Source organism: Calidris pugnax, unplaced genomic scaffold (genome assembly GCF_001431845.1).
Source record: "Calidris pugnax isolate Ruff unplaced genomic scaffold, ASM143184v1 scaffold56, whole genome shotgun sequence".
NCBI lineage: Eukaryota > Metazoa > Chordata > Aves > Charadriiformes > Scolopacidae > Calidris > Calidris pugnax.
Genome location: NW_015090839.1, coordinates 4,167,222 through 4,186,030, shown reverse-complemented (window position 1 = coordinate 4,186,030; position 18,809 = coordinate 4,167,222). Strand labels below are relative to the sequence as shown.

Below are 18,809 nucleotides of genomic sequence, written 5' to 3'. Positions count from 1 at the left end.
ATCCTAGGAACGGGCCCGGGGCGGGCGGGCCGCGGGGCACGCTGGGAGATGTAGTCCTGTCGCAGCGGCAGCCCAGAGAGGAGGGGACGGCCCTGCGGCCGGCGACGGGCCGAGGTTGGGACGGGGCCGTGGCACCGAAGCCCCCACGGAGGGTCGCGGCGCGGGATGAGCTCTGCCGCGGCCAAGGTACACGGGGCTTGGCTCCCCGCTCTCCTCTGCGGAGCGTCCCCGTCGGGCGGGGGGGGAGCGGGGATGATGGCGGCGCCCGGCGCAGAGCTGGAGGGAGCGAGGGGCGATCGCGGTGACTCTCCACCCTCGGCCGGTGAGGGCCTCGGCAGCTGACCGGGGTGGTTGCCTAAATCAGCTTCTGGTGGCCCGGGAAGGCCGGGACGGTGGTCACCGAGAGGGCTGCACCCCCAGGCACAGCGTCTTCTACCTAGATTTTGGCTGCCCCGGCCTGCACCCCTGTCTCAGTCCCAGAGGAGAGCAAGGAATTTGCCCCCCCCACACTAAATAAAACTAACGCCTTTCAAAGCAGTGGTGGTGTTTACTTAAGATACTTAATCTACGTGAGCTGCTGCAGACATACTGAACATTTAGGAGCAAACCTGCACCTTCTGCTTACACCTTTATGATTCAAGCCACCAAGGTTTCCCCTCTGCGAGCCTCCAAGGAGCAGGTTTCTCTCCCATGTCCTTCCACCCGTGTGTTCGGGCTGTTTGGAGTGATGGGTCTCAGGAAAGCAGTGTCAAGACTTTGCCTTTCCAAGTGCTCCCCAAATATAGCCTGGAAGGAGGTGGTAGCCAGAGGAGACCATACAGAAGCAGACAGGCTTGGAAACCTCAGGGCTCCACACGCAAAGTTTGGGGTGTCTCTTCCATCATCCTAAACAGTGAAATGCATTTCCCAGGCTTTTACTCTAAATTGGGATTTAAGCCCAAACTTTCCTCACTGCACTGCTGATGCTGGAAATGAAAACATGACCAAACCAGAAATCTCAGTAGATATGAAGCAACTGTTGTCCACCTGCTGTCCTCCCAGCTCCAACCAGTCCAACCTGCAGCTTAAGGGCATTGTACCCTGCAGGGTTGTAAATGGAGGCAGTTCTTCCCAGCTTCTCTCTTGGCCCACTCTCAGCTCTTAGTCTGAGGAAGACTAGATATCTGGGACCTGTCCACTGAGGATAAAACATCCCTGCTGTCTCCAGTCTTCACTGAGCTGATTGTTTTGCCTGCGATCATCCCTGCTGCTGGGAGCAAAACAGCGTGAACTTAAGGGATCACTCCAGGCCCCAGCCTCTGGAGACACAGTTCCCAGCTGAGGGATGGCTTGTTTTCCATGCTCCTTTTGGTAAAATCCCCAGGGGCTTTAAAATTATAGAGCAAAGAAATTAGCTTAGAACAATTTATTACAAATGATAGTGCAGGCTGCAAAAACAACAAAGAACTGTAGAGAGGACCTGGAGAAATGTCGCTGCCAGCTGAGAGGCCAAAGTCCAAAACAGATGCGGTGAAGGACATGAATTTCTGAGCCAAAAAAATCACCAGCAAGGTCCCTGGGAAAAAACAAGTAAAAATAGTATGTCACGAATGCTGTATGTTTCCCTTTTGAAGTCATAGTTTCTATTTCTTTCCCTGCAACCCAGCAGGCTAGACATTTGAAAAAAAAGCATAGCTGAGATTTCTAATGCCCTAATTCCATAAGCAGAAAATTTAAGAAAATCGGTAATAACTTTGTCCACGAGAGTGTTACCAATACTGACACCACTTCCCTCCTCACTTAGAAACCATTTCTCCAGTAACCTTCGCCTAGAGTAGTTTAATCAAATGCATACCTCATGTAAAGTAACAGAAGCATCAAGTTTACAGAGAGGACTGGAGTACAGAGATCTCTGGGGTCCCTTTGTTTTGCTGTTGACAGATTGTGTGTCAGTGAGTGAATCCCTACCTTCTTCTGCCATACTGTCAGTCTCTGCTGTAATTTCTATGCATTTTGGGAGGGTGGAGACACAGAGACTTCCCTGGCATGCCATGGGATCTATGGAAGAAAGCAAAGACATGATTAGGGGTTTATTTGGAGACATGCATGAGTACCAATTTCCTGTACAGAAAGAAAAGACTGTAATACGAAAAAACAAGCTTCATCTTTTGTACAAACTTGGCCTGAGAGCAGAGTAGCAGCCTCTCCCAGACATGCAACGTAGAAAACCCTCTGCAGCAGCTGGTACTGATGGGAGCAGGGCTACCGGGTACCCTGAGGGACCTCCCCCCAAAGGCAGCCCCTGGTTGGGGAGCTGGCAGTCTTTCCCCAGTAAAACACAAGTTCTGCACGTGGCTTCGGTTTCCTTGTTTCGTTCCCCAGGGCTATCTTTCTGCACTGGCAAGTGCTGAGAGCCTGACAGGCTCTCTAGCTATCATCTTATTTATTTCTGGACAAAAAGCTAGGGAAATAAGGATGGTTCCTAAATGTGCTTCCAACCTTAGAGCTGGTTAATGGTTCTGACATCAGGGCTGGGACTGCAGCCACAGCACACGACCACAGTTGCTCAGGATTGAACCTGACTGGCTGGTTTTCATGCCCTGGGCACAGATGGGGGGCATAGTCCTTTTCTTATTGACTTTAGGAGAGAAGCCTTCCCCCATCCCAGCTGAGTTAAAAGGGAAAGCAAAGAGGTTGTCTTTATTTCCTGGAGCAGATTGCACACGCTGACCATGGCATCTGAAAAGGTGAGAGCTTGGATGGGGTGGAAGGGTCTGTGAAAGCTGCCTTGGTCAGTGCTGGAGTTCAGGTAGAGATGAGCTGTCTGCCCTCTTGGCATTCATCTGGAACAGCAGTAGCTCTTCTCATTTTGAAAGAGGTCTGGCCCAGCCCCACATGGCTGGAAAAGCCATTTCATGCCACGCAAATAGCCATGGAAGGTGCTTGGCATAACCAGTGGGGAATTGGCTTAAAAAATCCAAGATGGGATAAAAGTTAGCAACATCCCATAGGGACAAAGAGGGGAGCTTTATAGGGGATATTTTTAAGGTCACTTGTGCATTGCTGGACACATCAGCTGCAACTAAATATTCCTAGGGCCAGCATGAAAAACAGTGACGCTACCTGTACGCCAAATCCAGGAATAGTCACTTTCAGAAAGGAGCCCTCTCTCCCCCAAACCTCGCTCTGCTCTGTCTTACAGTTCCTGAAATGCCTTTTGTTCATGCATTGTTCTCCTTACAATACTCTGGTGTTCCACTTTATAACCACTTTATCTCTCTTTCTCTTCTCAGCCGATACTTTATAGCTATTTCCGAAGTTCCTGCTCTTGGAGAGTGAGAATTGGTAAGATTCGGTGTTGATCTCTCTTTTATTGTCTTGGTGTTATTGCAGTATCCTCCCCTTCACGAATCGAATTAATCAGTCACGTATTAAGAGAGAGATCAGCAAACATGATCCTGGAACAGTGAGGCATTTCCCTCCCCTTCTCTGGAGTGGGAGGAGAGGGAATGTCACAGCCTACCTGGAGCAGGAGGAAGGGATAGGAACAGACAGAGGACTTCACTCAGCCTGCAGCTACTTAGAGGGAATTACTCCTTTTGTAAAGCAAACATGATGCAGATGGCTCTTTCTTCCACATTATCTAGAAGGGCCCTATGCTCTGTTTTCACACTGATACTGCCTCAGACCCTGGTCTTGAGAGCTAAGCAGGGCTGGGAATGGCCCCTACATGGACTGAGACAGTCTTAAGCAAGGATTTGTAGTAGAGCCCAGGTCCCCTTTATTTTGGATAATGTAGTGGTTTTCCCAGGACTGATCTTCAGTGCTTCAGTCCTTCATTTGCCAGAGCACTATCTTCTCAGTGGACTGCCTTTCTTGAGGGATAGGGTCTTTTTTTGGTTTTAAAGCCATTCCTTTTTCAAATGGAGATGGTAACATTTCCCTGAGCCCATTACCAATGAAACTGGTCTTAGTGTGCCTGTCTGAAGCTGAACACTCTGTTTTTCCTAGCACTGGCTCTGAAGGAGATTTCCTATGACACGGTGCCAGTAAACCTCGTGAAGGATGGGGGGCAGCAGGTAAGGATACAGCTACCATTGCTGTCTCCAGGGGTAATGAACTTGGGGATCATTTGGAGAATTGGGATTGGCACTAGAAAGTTCACAGGCAAAGTCACTGAATTCCTCATGACTCCTCTATAATTAATAGTTGCTTTCAGCCAGTATTCCCTGGCATGCAAGACAGGGAGAAGATGACGGCAGGAGACTAAAGGTTTTCTCCTCTTAAACATCTGTGACTGAATTTCACAAGGTTGAAGATCTCTTGCTCCTGCTTAGCATGATATAACTGAACGTATCTGGCACACAGACTTCAGAGAAGCTGCACTGCAATTTAAACACAGACTTGACCTTATTCAATTAGCACCATAAAGTATGTGTGGCAGGGGACGTGTGTCCAAAAGATGCTGAATGATATAGCAAGGGTCTGCAAAGGGCCTGCCAAAGGAAGGGGTGGGTTGCCAGAAGAGATCTTAACTGAGAACTTATTTGGGGGGGGGCATAGCAGGGAATTGTGCACCCCAGTGGGAGCTTGCTGTAGGCTAATAGTACAGCATAACTCCCTGCAAATATTAGTACTGAGGTAGAGGGGAAAGCCACGTAAAACAAACAAAAAAAAAGGTTTGGTAACTGGGTCCTAGGGGAAGAAAACAAGGAAGAAGAATTTATTGTTGCAGTAATCTTAGTTTTGTTTCCACAGTTTTCTGCTGAATTCAAGGAAATGAATCCAATGCAGCAAGTCCCAGCCTTGAAAATTGATGGCATCACCCTTTCTCAGTCGGTGAGTTACCAGGTCAACATTCCTGTTAACCATTCACTCCGGGCTGCTGCCCAGTCTGGAGGGTATGGCTGGGCCCCATTTTTCCCCCCAGAGCTCTCATCTGTGCATTGGAAAAGAAATGGCATTTGTGATAAACAATCTCACTTGGGGGCAGAAATAGCACACAGTCTTTGCTGTGAAACTGCTGTCAAGGATTTAAGCTCAATTCAGGTTGTCACTCCACCTTTCAATGAGCAGTCTGTACTCTGATTTAGAAGGCTGTGCCAGGGTTTGCCTGAAATTACAGCTGGGCTAAAAGACAACAATGTCCCAAGCAGACATCAAGGGGGATATTCTGTTCCTTGGATTGGTAACAAACTTCATTCAAATGCTGTTGTACTCTCTTGGAACAGCTCCCTTGACCCAGGTGTTCAGGATGTGAACTTTTCCGTGGCTCTCCAATAACCTCCCCTTATCTCTTTGCTCATTACAGCTAGCTATAATTCATTACCTCGAAGACACCCGTCCTAAGCCCAGGCTCCTGCCCCAAGATCCAAAGAAGAGAGCCCAAGTCAGAATGATCGCCGATCACATTGTCTCCGGCATTCAGCCACTCCAGGTATTGCCTCATCATATCCAAGCAAATGAGAAAACCAAATGGTTTTCCAGGAGTCTGGATCTCTGAAAAACTCAGTCTCTTTAAACTGCTGCCAGCCAACAGAGTGGCAGACCTTAAGTCCATGTGTTAGCAGATGAAATCTCTGCTTAGCCTTTGCCTGATCTGCTAATGACAATACAACATTTCCCACAGAGAATATCCTATAGCACCCCAAGGTTCTTTCCAGAAACAGCTGAACCCATATGGTTTCACTGCTGGGTCAAGGATGTTTTAGGAAGAAGACAACTGAGCAAACCCACAGGGCAGAGGCAAAGGGACACCCTGGCAGCTGTTACAGAAGGACAGTCCCAAGAGAGAGATACAGCAGGGTGTGTGATTAGCAGGGCTGACCCAGCCAGTTGAATTCAGGCGGGGAGCTCAGTCTTGGCAACCCCTCATCTACCCTCTTCTCCACGGGATGAGGCAGTGGGCAAGATCTAGCCAGCAGTGGTCAATCTAACCTGGAGATGGCTTGCCTTTGCAGAACCTGAGCGTCCTGAAACAAATGGGGGAGAAAAAAACAGAATGGGCTCAGAACTGCATCGCATCTGGCTTTCGAGGTGTGTCCCACATCTGAAATGATCAGCACTTCAACTGACCTTTCAAAATGCTGCACCACTGGCCTCCTACTTTCCTCTTCAAGCAGAGCCCGTGGCTGGTGTGCTGGGGTCCTGCCCTGCAGGCAGAGACACTACTCCTCCTGCCCAGAGTTCCTTGTCCAGGACGGGCAAGATGCTGTCCACAAAGTGGTTCCACTGCTGGAGATGGAAGAGGGGAAACCTGGGGCCATCCTGTACACCACAGCAGTTGATTTACCCTGAAGCATGAGGGCTGACAGCACTTCTCCTGTCTACCCAGCTGCTCCCAAACCACTGCCTTTTGTTTTAAAGTTCTATCAATCTATATTTATATGCTTTTGTAACCAGACAAAAGATATCTGACAGATATCTATCTGGCAGATAAAGATAGATGGCAAACTCCCACAGGATCTAGCAAGTAGCAGAGTATTTCTTTACCTCCCTGGGAGAAACAGGGTGCTTTTTGCTTCCTCAAAACCCTTTCCCCCATGTGCTGGAGTGGCAGGCACATCTTCATTCTAGACAGATGCAAACCGATTGAACCTTTGCATTTTTCCCCTCCTCACTCACATATCCCTACATTGTCCTCTTAGTATTCCAAGTGCATTGCCTGAAGCAGCTGAAATCACCCTGGGCCCCCAAAAGTTGAAGGACTCCCCTAACTATACTGTTGTAAGGTTTCTGTTATGTCTAGGTTCTGTCACACATTGCTTCTTTTTCATACTCAGCTCAGGGTCAAAATGCCCTTGTGCGTAATTCCCAGTCTAAAAGGTCTTTGGTGTCCTTCTCAAATGAGTTTCCAATGCCTCACTCCAGTGTACCATCTCTCTTGGCAGCACTGGAGCAGACTCTGAAGCACACTGCTGGGCGCTACTGCGTGGGGGATGAAGTAAGTATCTGAGAGACTGTTGTGTACCATTGGGGAACTGAAAACCCCAGTATATTCCCTAAAATAGGAAAGGAAATTAATTGTTGAGACACAGCAGAACCACATCCTGTGCCAGGAGTTACACGTGGTGCCTTCACCATAAGAAAAAAGCTGCATGGATCCTACTTAGGCCATTACTGACTTGTAAATCATTGTGGAGATGTTTGCTTGTCCCTGCCTACAACCTGCAGCTTTATGTAGAACTTGACTGCTACTAGAGGGTGTGGAAACAGATTTTATATATATATATATTATCTATAAGAGATTTGGAGTTCAAATTTCCTGTAATAGGGCAAAGCTTAGCTCAAGAAACACGGGCTGAGTTCTTAGCTGTGCTCTGTGGAACATTTAACCGGGTTGTATTGTACTTTTCGGCTCTGTTTGTCCAACGTTAACATGGACAGATTTCAGAGAGCTCTCACACAAGCTGTTCTGACCCGTACCAAGCTAGAGGCCACTCAGGCCTCTTCCATTTAGCAGTCCTGTTTGGCAGGCAATCGCATCTTCCTATAAATGCCTGGCAAAAAGGAAGGCTCCTGCAGTATCCTGTGATGCAGTGGATTGCAGGATCAAATATTGTCTAGTAGGAGGAGCCTTATGGAACTGGAGCCCTTGGTGGGCAAAGGCTAGTCACAAGATCTGGAGAATAATGTGTGCCCTGGAAGGCACCCAGAGCTTTGTGAGCTGGGGAGTGGGGTTGGGGCAGCTGGCTCCGTGTGGACAGGCAGCAATCTGTATTGTCCTTGAGTCTTTTTTTTACAGATTGCAAGTCCCTGAGTCTGTGTGCAAAGGCCCTATCGTGTATCAGGTCTTGACATTGGCAGGAGCTGCTTGATATTCCTGCAATGCAAACAAGCAAAATTTCCTCATTTTCCCCTCCCTCTGCAGCTTGCCAGCAGACTTGTTTGCTCAGAGGCAGTTGCCATAGAAGCACCATCCCCTTGAGGTCATGATGATCAGCTGGTAAATAAGGAGCTGCCTAAGGCTGATGGCTTCTTCTGTTAGTAACTCTTATGAAGTCCTTTCCTTGTACTGTTACTGTATTATTTATGCTGGATTAAAGAATGGGATTGTTGTGACAGTTCCTTCTGAAGTAATTTCTACCCTGCTGTCAAAGCCTGCCACCACAGTGAAGCATGACGGGACAGGACCTGAGTTACTCAGACCCCTTTTTCTTTGCTATGTTTGCAGGTTTCCATGGCTGATCTCTGCTTGGTACCTCAAGTTTTCAATGCTGAAAGGTAATTAAGGCTAAACTTGAGGTGCTCTTCAAGGATACGTATTCCTTGTGCTGGGCTGTCAGAGCTTACCATCTGCTGCTCCTCGGGCCCGTTAAGAAAGCATCCTTCCTGCCTGCCCTATTCAGTTGTGGAATTTTCTCTGCATGAATTTTCCCTGCATGAATTTTCCTATGTTATAAAAACTGTCTCTTTTGGAAGCTCTTGGAAATAAGGAGCTAGGCTCTCTTCTTAGAGGCCCCCAGAGGAAGCCTGCTCTATGTCTTTAGAAAAGCTAAGGTTGCCTGCACTCCCTCCCCGTTTGCTACACTGCATTCAGGGGGAAAAGATTAATCTGACTGTATTTGCTGAATGCTTTCTTTGCCTCAGTCTTTACTGCTCAGGCCAACCCCCAGGATCCATGGACTTTGGATGAATCAGAGAAAGTCTGGACTAAGGAAGATCTTCCCTTGGTGGAGGAGGACCAAGTTAGAGATCAGTTAAGAAGTCTGGATATCCACAAGTCCATGGGTCCGGATGGGATACACCCGAGAGTGCTGAGGGAGCTGGCAGAAGTCATTGCAGGGCCTCTCTCCATCATCTTTGAGAGGTCCTGGAGAACAAGCGAGGTGCCCAAGGACTGGAGAAAGGCCAATGTCATCCCAGTCTTCAAAAAGGGCAAGAAGGAGGACCCAGGAGATTACAGACTGGTGAGCCTCACCTCCATCCCTGGAAAGGTGATGAAACACCTCATCCTGGGTGTCATGTCAGAGCATATGGAGGAAAAGAAAGCTATCAGAAGTAGTCAACATGGATTTACCAAGGGGAAGTCATGTCATGACTTGTCAGACTAACCTGATAGCTTTCTATGATGGCACGACTGGTTGGATAGATGAAAGTAGGGCAGTGGATGTTGTCTACCTTGACTTCAGCAAGGCTTTTGACACCATCTCCCACAGCATCCTCATAGCTAAGCTTAGGAAGTGTGGGTTAGATGAATGGACAGTTAAGTGCCCCGGCCTGTGAGATTTTCTCATACTGGGCAAGCAAAGCAAATGGCTCTACCCTTCTGCTCACTGCTGCACTTGCTGTCTGACTCGGATACCTCAAAAATTCTTTTCCTTTTTACAGATTCCAAGTGGATATGGGTCCATATCCCACAATAACCAGAATAAACAAAGCTCTCCTGGAGTTAGAGGCATTCAAAGTAAGCCACCCATCCCGGCAGCCAGATACTCCTGCAGAGCTGCGAGCTTGAAGCCCTTCTACTCATTACATCAAGTAAGGTGGAGCATCAAAGAGGACAACAGCTACAGCTTGAGTAGGACTTCAGTGCCAGCAGGAAGCCCTAGTACTATCATCTCTGGATAGGAAGAAGGACAGAGGACCTGGAAGTAGCCTAGATGACTTACAGGAGCTATGCTTGTGCTGCAAAGCTTGCAGCTACTTCTGACTGTCTTTTTCTATCTGATGTATCTCCATGAAGCAGATTAAAGCAGAAGCATCCATAATTATCAGAAGCCCCCTTTGTATGGCTTTGGGTTGGGAAATGTGGCCACAAACAAGTCTTATGAGGAGCAGCTGAGGGAGCTGGGGTTGTTCAGCCTACAGAAAAGGAGGCTGAGGGGAGACCTTACTGCTCTCTACAACTCCCTGGAAGGAGGTTGTAGAGAGGTGGGGGGGTCAGTCTCTTCTCTCAAGTAACAAGTGATAGGACAACAAGTGACACCAGAGAAGGTTTAGGATGGATACTAGGAAAAAAAATTGCACTGAAAAGGTTGTCAAGCATTGGAACAGGCTGCCCAGGGAAGTGGTGGAATCGTCATCTCTGGAGGTATTTAAAAGACAGGTAGACATGGTGCTTAGTGATACAGTTTAGTGATAGTTTTTTTGCTAATGTTAGGTTGATGGTTGGACTTGATGATTTGAAAGCTGCCTTCCAACCTAGACAATTCTATGAAACAACTGTGAGGCACTGACCAATTCTGGAATCCCCACAGGAGCTGCTTCTTTCTACCACCTTCAGAAAGAGCATCAGGGACCCAGTGTACACAGTGCACTACTAACCGAGTGGGCCTGCTTGTCCATGCAGCTGCCTCAGAGCTATGGCACAGTCAGCAAGAGCTGGTCTCTGACAGAAGACATCTTAATCCCAACCCTTGCTGGATCCCGCAGGTCTTGCAACAGCCAACAACTCTGCCACCCCTTGCAATGACAAGAGAATTACTATCTGGGACAGCTGATTGGTACCTCTTCCTGATGTCTAGCAGCAGTCTTGCAGAATTTATTATAAAGGTCTCTCTAGAGCAAGGCTAGGTGGTTGTGCCCTAGTCAGCAAGACACAACCAGCTCACTCCCATACACTGAAAGTGACAGTGTTCTTTCTTTTCCCATCCTCAGACACCACTCTAGTTGTTTTTCTAGTCCTCAGCTGCAGACTATTTCCCAAGGGAATTCCACCCCAGATTCCCTCCAAACCAGAATTACACCTGTACTGTCACTGTGAGGACCTTCCAAGTGGCAGGAGTAAATCCCATTCAACTCATCCCAAATGAAACCCAACATCTGAGTCACCTTTGAAGCTGAAAGCACCCCAGGAATTCCAGCCCAGGAACCTGTAGGGAAAGAAAGGAAACCCAGAAGCCTGTGACCACGTTGCCGCACAGGCTCAGCTCAGATCTCCCTGAATGTTTTGGCAGCCAAGCCCAGGTACCAAGCCAGGGACATGGGAGGGAATTTCTGCCAGTCTGGTGCTGTGTATCAGCTGCCCTAAGACAGCAATACCCATGGCCTTCAGAAAGGCCTTACAAACCCGTGATCACTTGTGCCAAGGTAGCATTCGCCTACATATAGATACTTGGACTGCCACCTTGCTTGGATTCATTTATTGCCATCCATGTCTGTGTTCAGGCTGGTGAAGAGCCCTTGCTGTTCCAGGCTTGTTCTGAGTATCATGCGTTATCCTAGGTCCAGCTGGATCTTGACTGTGCTGTTGTAAAAGGTCCCCGCACAGTTGGAGCCCCCAAAGACCAACACTGTGTGCAGGTTATGCTCCTCTCTGTTCTCCTTGTCCACATCCATCAGGTGGGCAGGAGTCAGGTCCAGCAATGTGTGGCCAGCTCGGGGCACAGAGCAGAGGTCGTGGTGGATTACTGTGCTCCATGAAAGAGTACCTGAAGTAGAAAGCAGCTATCAATACTGACAAACCCACTCCTAGTGTGAGGGATGAAACAAATGAACCAAACTAGGTGTTCAGAAACACCACTGCAGCCCCATAGTAACCTTCAGCTATGGACACCGGGAGGAAGAGTCACTCACCTAGGTGGAAGATAAAGGCATCCTGCAGGGCTCCCCTGGCATTGCAGCCTCCACTGATCAGGACCTTCTGGTCTGACACAGCCAGAGCTGCATGAAAGCTGCAACCAAAGCAAAGCTGAAAGGTGACTTCAGCAAAAGCTGCTGGGGTTGCCTCAGTCAGCAACGCACAGGGGTGGGCAGACTTCAGCAGGAGTCTGGGGGCTTAAGCTGCAGAATGGAAATTAACTTCTGCTTCCTTTCTGCTCTGACTTGCTGAATAACCCTGAAAGAGCTGTTTGTTGGCCTCTGCAGGGCAGGCCACAATCAGGACTGAAAAGCACCTCAGTATTTCAGAAGGAGCTATCAAAACTCGGTATTTTGCTCTATGGAGTGAGATAGGAGGCAAGCTGGGCTTTGGTGATTGTTCTAGTGGGCAATAGCGTCCCTTTAGGAACAGTATAATCCCAGTACAAGAATTTCTTCTGCTCTGTGTGTCCCTAGGTACTATGGAGACCAAACAGCAGGCAATACAGTTCACTAGCACATGGCAGAAAACTTCCCCTAGCCTGAAAGGCAGATTTCCAGGGAGACAAAGAGGTCTGTACCCACCCCCCACTCCCTACAGGCATCAACTAGGACAGCATAGGAATTTTTGGTCCCACAGCAGTGGGGGCATCCATTATATTTTGACTAGTGGGACAGAGATATGCAACTCCTCTGCCCACAAGGACCATTTAAACCTGACTTCAAAGAGAAGGGCCAGAGGAAGACACCTCCTGGGTCTGCAATAGGATCTTACCAGCGTGCAGAAGGCTGTCCTGTGAGGAGGGGGACTGGTGTGTACTCCATGAAACCTGACAGAGGAAAGGCAGGTGAAGTGTCCAAAAAGCTCAGCCTCATAACTAGACAAAAACTTCCATACTCTGTCACATCAGCAACATGCATCTCTGCTACCCAGATTCTTCCAAAAAAAGCAGTCTCTTGGTTTTCCCCATTCCCTCCCCTCTTACCCCAGAAAGGGTTTTTTTACCCCATAGATGTCCATTTCCTGACTCGTTGCCTAGTCAGTTTTTGTAACATTAATGCTACCTCCCATCGAGCAGGCCTCATTCCCTTACCCCTGCCTTAGAACAGATCTTCCCAAGGCATCCACCTGGCACAGACTTTCTTACCCAGATCCAGGATGTGCATGTCACTGAGGTAGATAGAGGTCCTCCGACCCCCAAAAATCAGCAGCTTGTTCTTCAGGAGAGTAGCTGAATGCCTGGGCAGAGAAGCAGCAAGTGAACAAAGTATCTTCGGTGAGGTCCCAGAACTGACTTTTCAGCCGTTGCCTCTGCTCTTGGGCTGCCATAGCTTCAGTCTACACCTGCCTCTACCCCCAACCACTGCAGCCCAAGGACAGAATCCCATCAGAATTCATAACAGGAGGGACTGGGAGTCATATTGCTCAAAACATAACCCTATCTTAAAGGGCAAACAGTGGAGAACAATCACCTAATATTTAGGAAGTTATACTGGGCTGGAAGGGGAAGATGAGGAGAGGTTTCCTGCTCTATTTTGGAGGGCTGGAATAAGAGCACTCTCACCCAAGCCTAGGCAGAGGCTTCTCCCCTTCTGAGATGGGCTGATACCAAATTTCATGCTCTGGATTGAAGACATAGAGCACATTGCTGCAGGGTCCAACTGCCCGTGATGCCTTTTTGGGGAAGGTCCCTCCAAAAACAAAGAGCTCCTTGCGGTAGATAGTTGCACTGTGGTAGATGAGCACTGGTATCCTCCCTTTAGCCTGGAAAAAGTTCAACACACATCTGTTACAAGAAGTGTATTTGCTGCATAACCCATAGGAAAGGGACCCACATCGTCCAGTGAGTTCAACAAGCCTCAATTTACACTTTATTGGCTCCCCAGCCAGATCTTTGCCACACAGTACATCCTTTGTGTACTCTGCACCACCAGAATGCTCTGATCAGAGAATGAAGTCAACATCCTACCCCAGCTTCCTCAGAAGACAACAGAGAGCAGAAGGATCTCATCCAGGCTTATTCTGTAAAAGCTATCTTGTGACTTAGCTAGGAAAGAGACAGATAGTCCCTCGCTGACAGGGCCCTCTGCAAGGACATGACAGGCAACTAAAATACTCAGGGATCTGCTGTGCTCAGAGTAGTCCCTGATTTGAGAAGACCAGCTCTTCACCTCAGCATCCAGTACAGCTCTCAACAGCATCATGTGAAATGATGCTGCTTGTACAGTACCCCCCACCCATCACCTTGGTCAGACACAGCACTCTGCAGAAACTGGTTCTTCACCTTGATTGATTCATTGTGAGCACAGGCCCTGGTTTCTGCCAAGCTTGTGGCCTCTCAACATAGCCTTCTTACATCTGTCAATCCCAACTAAGCAGCTCAGGCAACCTGCAGCAACAGCGGACCAAGACTACCGGAGTAAGGATACAGGCACATCGATTACCGCATTCAGGCAGGACCTGCCACCTTCTCCTGTGCTTGTAAGGAAGAGCTGCTGTACTCACCGCCACGAGGAGCCATTTCCAGGTGACTGTGTCGAGAATGTAGATGTTGCTGTAGTCTTTGTCCTCCCTCATGCCCCCAAAGATGTAGATACGCTTGGTGTCTGGGTCGTAGGTGGCCGTGTGACCATGCAAGCACAACGGCCTGGTGTTTTGTAGCTGGAAACCCACTGGAAGCCAGAAATCATTGTCTGTGGGAGCAACACCAGACAGATCATATGGGAGTTCAAAGGCATTCTCAGTTTCTCCAGATTTAAAGAATATGTCATAAAATCTTTACTCAACACCTTGCTCCCTTCATCTCCTCCTCTCCTTTGATTCAAGGCTAGAGAGGACTCATACAGAAATGTTTCTGTGCAAGGAATGAAGGGGAACACTAACTAGGTGGAAAATACTAAGGTGGAAGAGAGGATCGGTGAGCTGCAGAAAGCTGCAGGGCACTGGAATTGTATCTCACACTTCACCACCAGTCATCACACACAGACCACAACCGCGCTGTTGCTTTTACTCCTTACAACTCACCCAACTCTTTCTAGAACTTATACCTTAGCTCCTGGGGGCCTCTCACACACAACCCCACAGCCTCTCATGGCACTCTACACTGTCAGCTCAGCCTGGTGACCATGCTAGGAGATGAGACACCTTTGCTGTCCCCTCCCTATGCACAGACCCCTGGGTACCCCCATCCCATCTGCATGGGTTGTCCTTGAGTCCCACTGCCCCCATTGCATTTAATAGCCCCAAAGCCCCCACCAATTTCCAGCTTCCAGAGTGCATCCTTGCAGGACTGCTGATCGACACCTTCTCCACCGACCAGAACAGCTGTCCCCAGGTCACTGAGGCACATGGCATGGCACCACCGTGGGCTGGGACTGCCTGGGGAGGGGAGAGCACAGGGCTGTGAGCAGTCAGACGAGACACCCCCAGCTCCCTTCCCTCCTGGGGAGAACACAACAGCTGAAGGCTCAGAGGGGAGAAATGGAAAGACGAAGGCCTCGGGTCCCTTCCCTCTGGGGTGACAAGAGACACAGCTCCCTGAGGGAGATTTTCTGTTGGCTTTGGGTAATAACTGCTGTACTAGGACAGACATCACTAGCAGAGGGAACCAGCAAAGTCTGGCTGGATGTAGGACACATATGGGCTGCTACTTCAGGCAGGGTTGGATGTCCCTTACTGATTAGCCATGCCCAGAAGGGATATCCTGGGATATCCCCGTGGTGCTATCCCCCTGTGATACTCTTTGTGAGGGAGGACTATCCAGGGACAGCTTGTTAGGGCCTAAGATACAGCAACCAGAAGCCTGGAGCTGCTTCCAGAGATATTCCTGGTACTGCTCTATTCCTCCTTCTTTCCTCTCCCAGGCCCCTGCAGTTGGCTGAGCAAGCTAATAAAAACTTTTAAATCAAAATCTATTCCACACCCTAGCCTTTGCCTCAAAGGGCTATGCACCCAGAGGTGTGCCCAAGATTCGAGGGGCTACAGAACGGTATTGGAGAGCCTGACAGTACTGGAAGCACCTATACTGAGGGCAGTTGCATGGAGAGGAACAGTATATACACACAACCTACTTGTTATTCTTGATCACTGGGGAGATAAAAGATGAAGCATGAGAGGCCTGTGACATTAAACGGAATGGCATCACCGAGTGGCTGAAAAAAAAAAGCCAGGGTCTAGGAACCAGATCCTCACCTTGCAACTCCTCCACTGCCAGATCTGCAGAGGAAACACAGAGATGGCCCCATAAGGAAAGCAGCCAGCAGTCATACCCCAGAAAGAACCCCGCTACACAATTTAAGAGCCCGTTGGTCTTCCTTCCCCCAATCCCCAGCACAAAGCTACCTCACTGCAACAAACAAGGTGCAAGACCAAGAATCCTGAAGAAAGTCTCATCAGAAGAAATGCAGAAGATAGGTAAGAGCAGGGCACACTTCTTTGACTGCCATCATGCTGTCACCGTTGCATTTAACCCCTCCAAAGGAAGCTCGTTTTCCCCCTTCTCACACTGCCAACAGTGGAAGCGACTTTATGATGAAGCTATATTTGCCTTTGTGAGAAGCAAGCTAAGTCCCAAAAAGTCACTTTTTTTCATGAGGACCACTGAGTTACTGTCAAACATTTACACACAAACTTGGTCATACCCTGGAGCTGACTCGGAATTCATGCTCCAGAAGCTAAAGGATTTTTTTTTCCTAAACCTCCTGGCAGCTACATTCTTACTACTGAAAAGTCAGTACAATTATACTCATTATACTTATATTTCTTTTCGTATTCTCCATACTTTAATAATAACCAGGATCTTCTACAGACCAAGTGGTATGCTGTTAGTAGGGGAGCAGGCTAACGGAGAGGTTACAGAAACATCACAGCAGGTAACTTCCTTGTGCCTCAGTGTACTCTTTTGTAAAACAAGGCTAATGATACTTGCCTTCATTTATAAAGCACTTTTACTTATATGAAGAGACAGGTATATTATGTTATGGTAGGGAGTGCTGGCACCAAGAGTATGACATGTTCTCTTTCTGGCATTTTCCCAACAGGCAAAAATTCATCAAGCAGTTTATCTGGGACTAAGGAGCAGTTCTCAGTATTTTGCAAGCCAAGACAGCCAAACCCATCTTGCCTTGGAGGTATATACAGAAATGGACTGGGAAGTTGTTGCCCAGCAGCATTGACAGGTCATTCAGACAAGACCTGTAAAATAAACCTAGAAGCTGCCAGAGTTACCTTCTTCATTGAGATCTCTCTCAGACGCTGTGGGTTCAAATAAAACTTTCCTGGGCTTCTTGGGGCGGACAGGGCTCTTCCTCCAGTCTTCCCTGTGTTCCACCTTGCCAGGTGGTGCCTTCAGGGCACAGGGTACTGCTAGGCTCCTCAGCGGCGGGTGGATGTCCTTCCCAGGCCTGGATGCTTTAGCAGTCACCTCCAAGCTCTGGCTCTTTACCTATGACAAGAGTCCCAGTGAAATCAGCACTGAAATAGACAGACCTCTGAGTTGTCTATTACCGGGCCAGAGATCAGTTTTACATGGTGACTGTTTTCAGGCTCATCTTCCTGTTGAGTCTTAAGGGCCAGGAGCTGCCAACAGTATTATCTGCCAACAGTACGCTGAGCAACACAGCTACCTGCTGCTATATGCCCAGCGGTCCACTTTCTAGCTGCTGGCTGGAATGGGGCCAGCTAGCACAGGGCAACTGGAAAGGCAGAAAGGCCACCTGTCCTAGGAGTAACCAGCCTGATCGACCATCCCACCAAGGGCTGTTAAATTCAAACCTTCCAAAGGCATTTCAATGGAGAGAATCACTATCTTTAGCAGGAGGGAATCTTTGGCTCCAAAACTTGCTTTGCCAGATCTCTGCTAAGAGAGTGGCAGCAAATGTTTCTGCTAGACATCAACTGAGCAGCTACGAGTGAGGGAGAAGATACTAAGAAGGTGACATAATGAGAGGAAGGCTCTGGGGTACACATACCACAGTAGGATCCTCCAGGTCCCGGCCAAGAGGCATATCATCTGCTGGGAGCACTGGTGACTGGCTGGTCTCTGGGACGAGGAAGGGATGAACGGGTGTACTGCTGGAGACACCTCGGAGCAGCTGTGGCAGCAACAGTGACAGTGAGATGAAAAGGACACGCCAAGTGTACTGGGCTCCATCCACAAAGGGTAAGCAAAAAAAATGTCTTGCAAGGGACAGATTCCCTGCAAGGAAATAGCCCAGCTTTCATCTCCAGCACTGACAGAATAAAGCAAGCAAAGCCAAGGCAGGCACTGGGGGATGCTAAACTCAAGGGCTTCAGCACAAGGTGGAACAACTGTGTAAGTACCACAGACCCAGGAGATAGTGGAATTGGAAGTGAACACTCTCTGCTGCCTGTCTCCTGCGACACATGAGGTATTTTGGCAAAGCTGTGTTTAGGCAACAGGCCTGGAGGATCACAGAGGTTTAGGCTCAGTGCAGACGTGCATTAACAGATCCACATGAGGCACCTCTGCCTTGGAGTAGCAAAGAGAAGGAAAAGGAGAGAATGGGAGAGGAAGTTCTGTAGCTCAGAAGTGACAACATTTGGGACCCAGGGCAGGGGTCCCAAATGGTCTTTTACCTGTCCGTTGACAGTCAGGATAAGTTCCACAGAGTTGCCTTTGTCCATCTCTTTCAACGAGGCCATGAAAATATCTGTCCTCCAGTCACCTTCCCACACCAGAGACCTGTACAGGGGACCATGGGTTCATGGGTTTTCAGCCCACAAGTGACACTGACCAGGGAAAAATTCCTGCTCCCACAGTAGCTGTTAACAAACACCCCAAAGCTGAAAAACATCCAACCTGGAAAGCAGTCAAAAGGAAGCTGAAAGCACCGCTAGAGAGAAAACACCATGGTGGAGGACCGGGAGGCCTGAGCAGCTTTGGGATGACACCAGCACAACGAGGGAGCACCACAGAGTGGAAAGCTTTTCCAGGACACCCCTCCGGACACCTCGGCAGTGCCAGCTCCACCGTGACCTGCAGGTGGGCTCCAGCGTGCCGACCCGTTGCGGTGCAACGCCCGGGGACACCAGCACGTCCACTGCGATGCTCGTGTCCGGAGAGTAACAGCTCCAGTCTCCCAGCCCAAACACCACCAGCTGCTTGGGCAAGGGCAGCGGCAGCCGTGCCTGGAAACCCATCTTGCTGGACTGGCTGCCAGGGAAGAAAAAGGACAGAAAACAAGAGACAATCATCAAGGAGCCAAACAGACAACCCAGAAAACGTATGAAAAGGCCTGAAAACACGTTTATGCCAGGGGAGGGCGGGAGGAGAGGGTTTGTGGTGTCA

The 18,809-nt window shown here is 48.9% G+C and overlaps 1 protein-coding gene across 2 annotated transcripts; it reads left to right on the top strand.

Moving 5' to 3' along the window:
• The first annotated feature begins 33 nt into the window (after positions 1-33).
• GSTZ1 (glutathione S-transferase zeta 1) lies at positions 34-9,692 on the top strand. Of its 2 annotated transcripts, none has more exons than XM_014941651.1 (9): positions 34-186; positions 3,273-3,324; positions 3,991-4,058; positions 4,738-4,818; positions 5,291-5,416; positions 5,940-6,015; positions 6,870-6,922; positions 8,153-8,202; positions 9,310-9,692. In XM_014941651.1, the coding sequence occupies exons 1-9, from the start codon at positions 166-168 to the stop codon at positions 9,434-9,436; spliced, it is 654 nt and encodes a 217-aa protein (XP_014797137.1). In that variant the 5' UTR covers positions 34-165; the 3' UTR covers positions 9,437-9,692. The 2 variants fall into 2 exon arrangements, with proteins under 2 accessions (XP_014797137.1, XP_014797139.1); XM_014941653.1 differs by lacking the exon at positions 34-186 and adding an exon at positions 2,621-2,726.
• Positions 9,693-18,809: the final 9,117 nt, after the last annotated feature.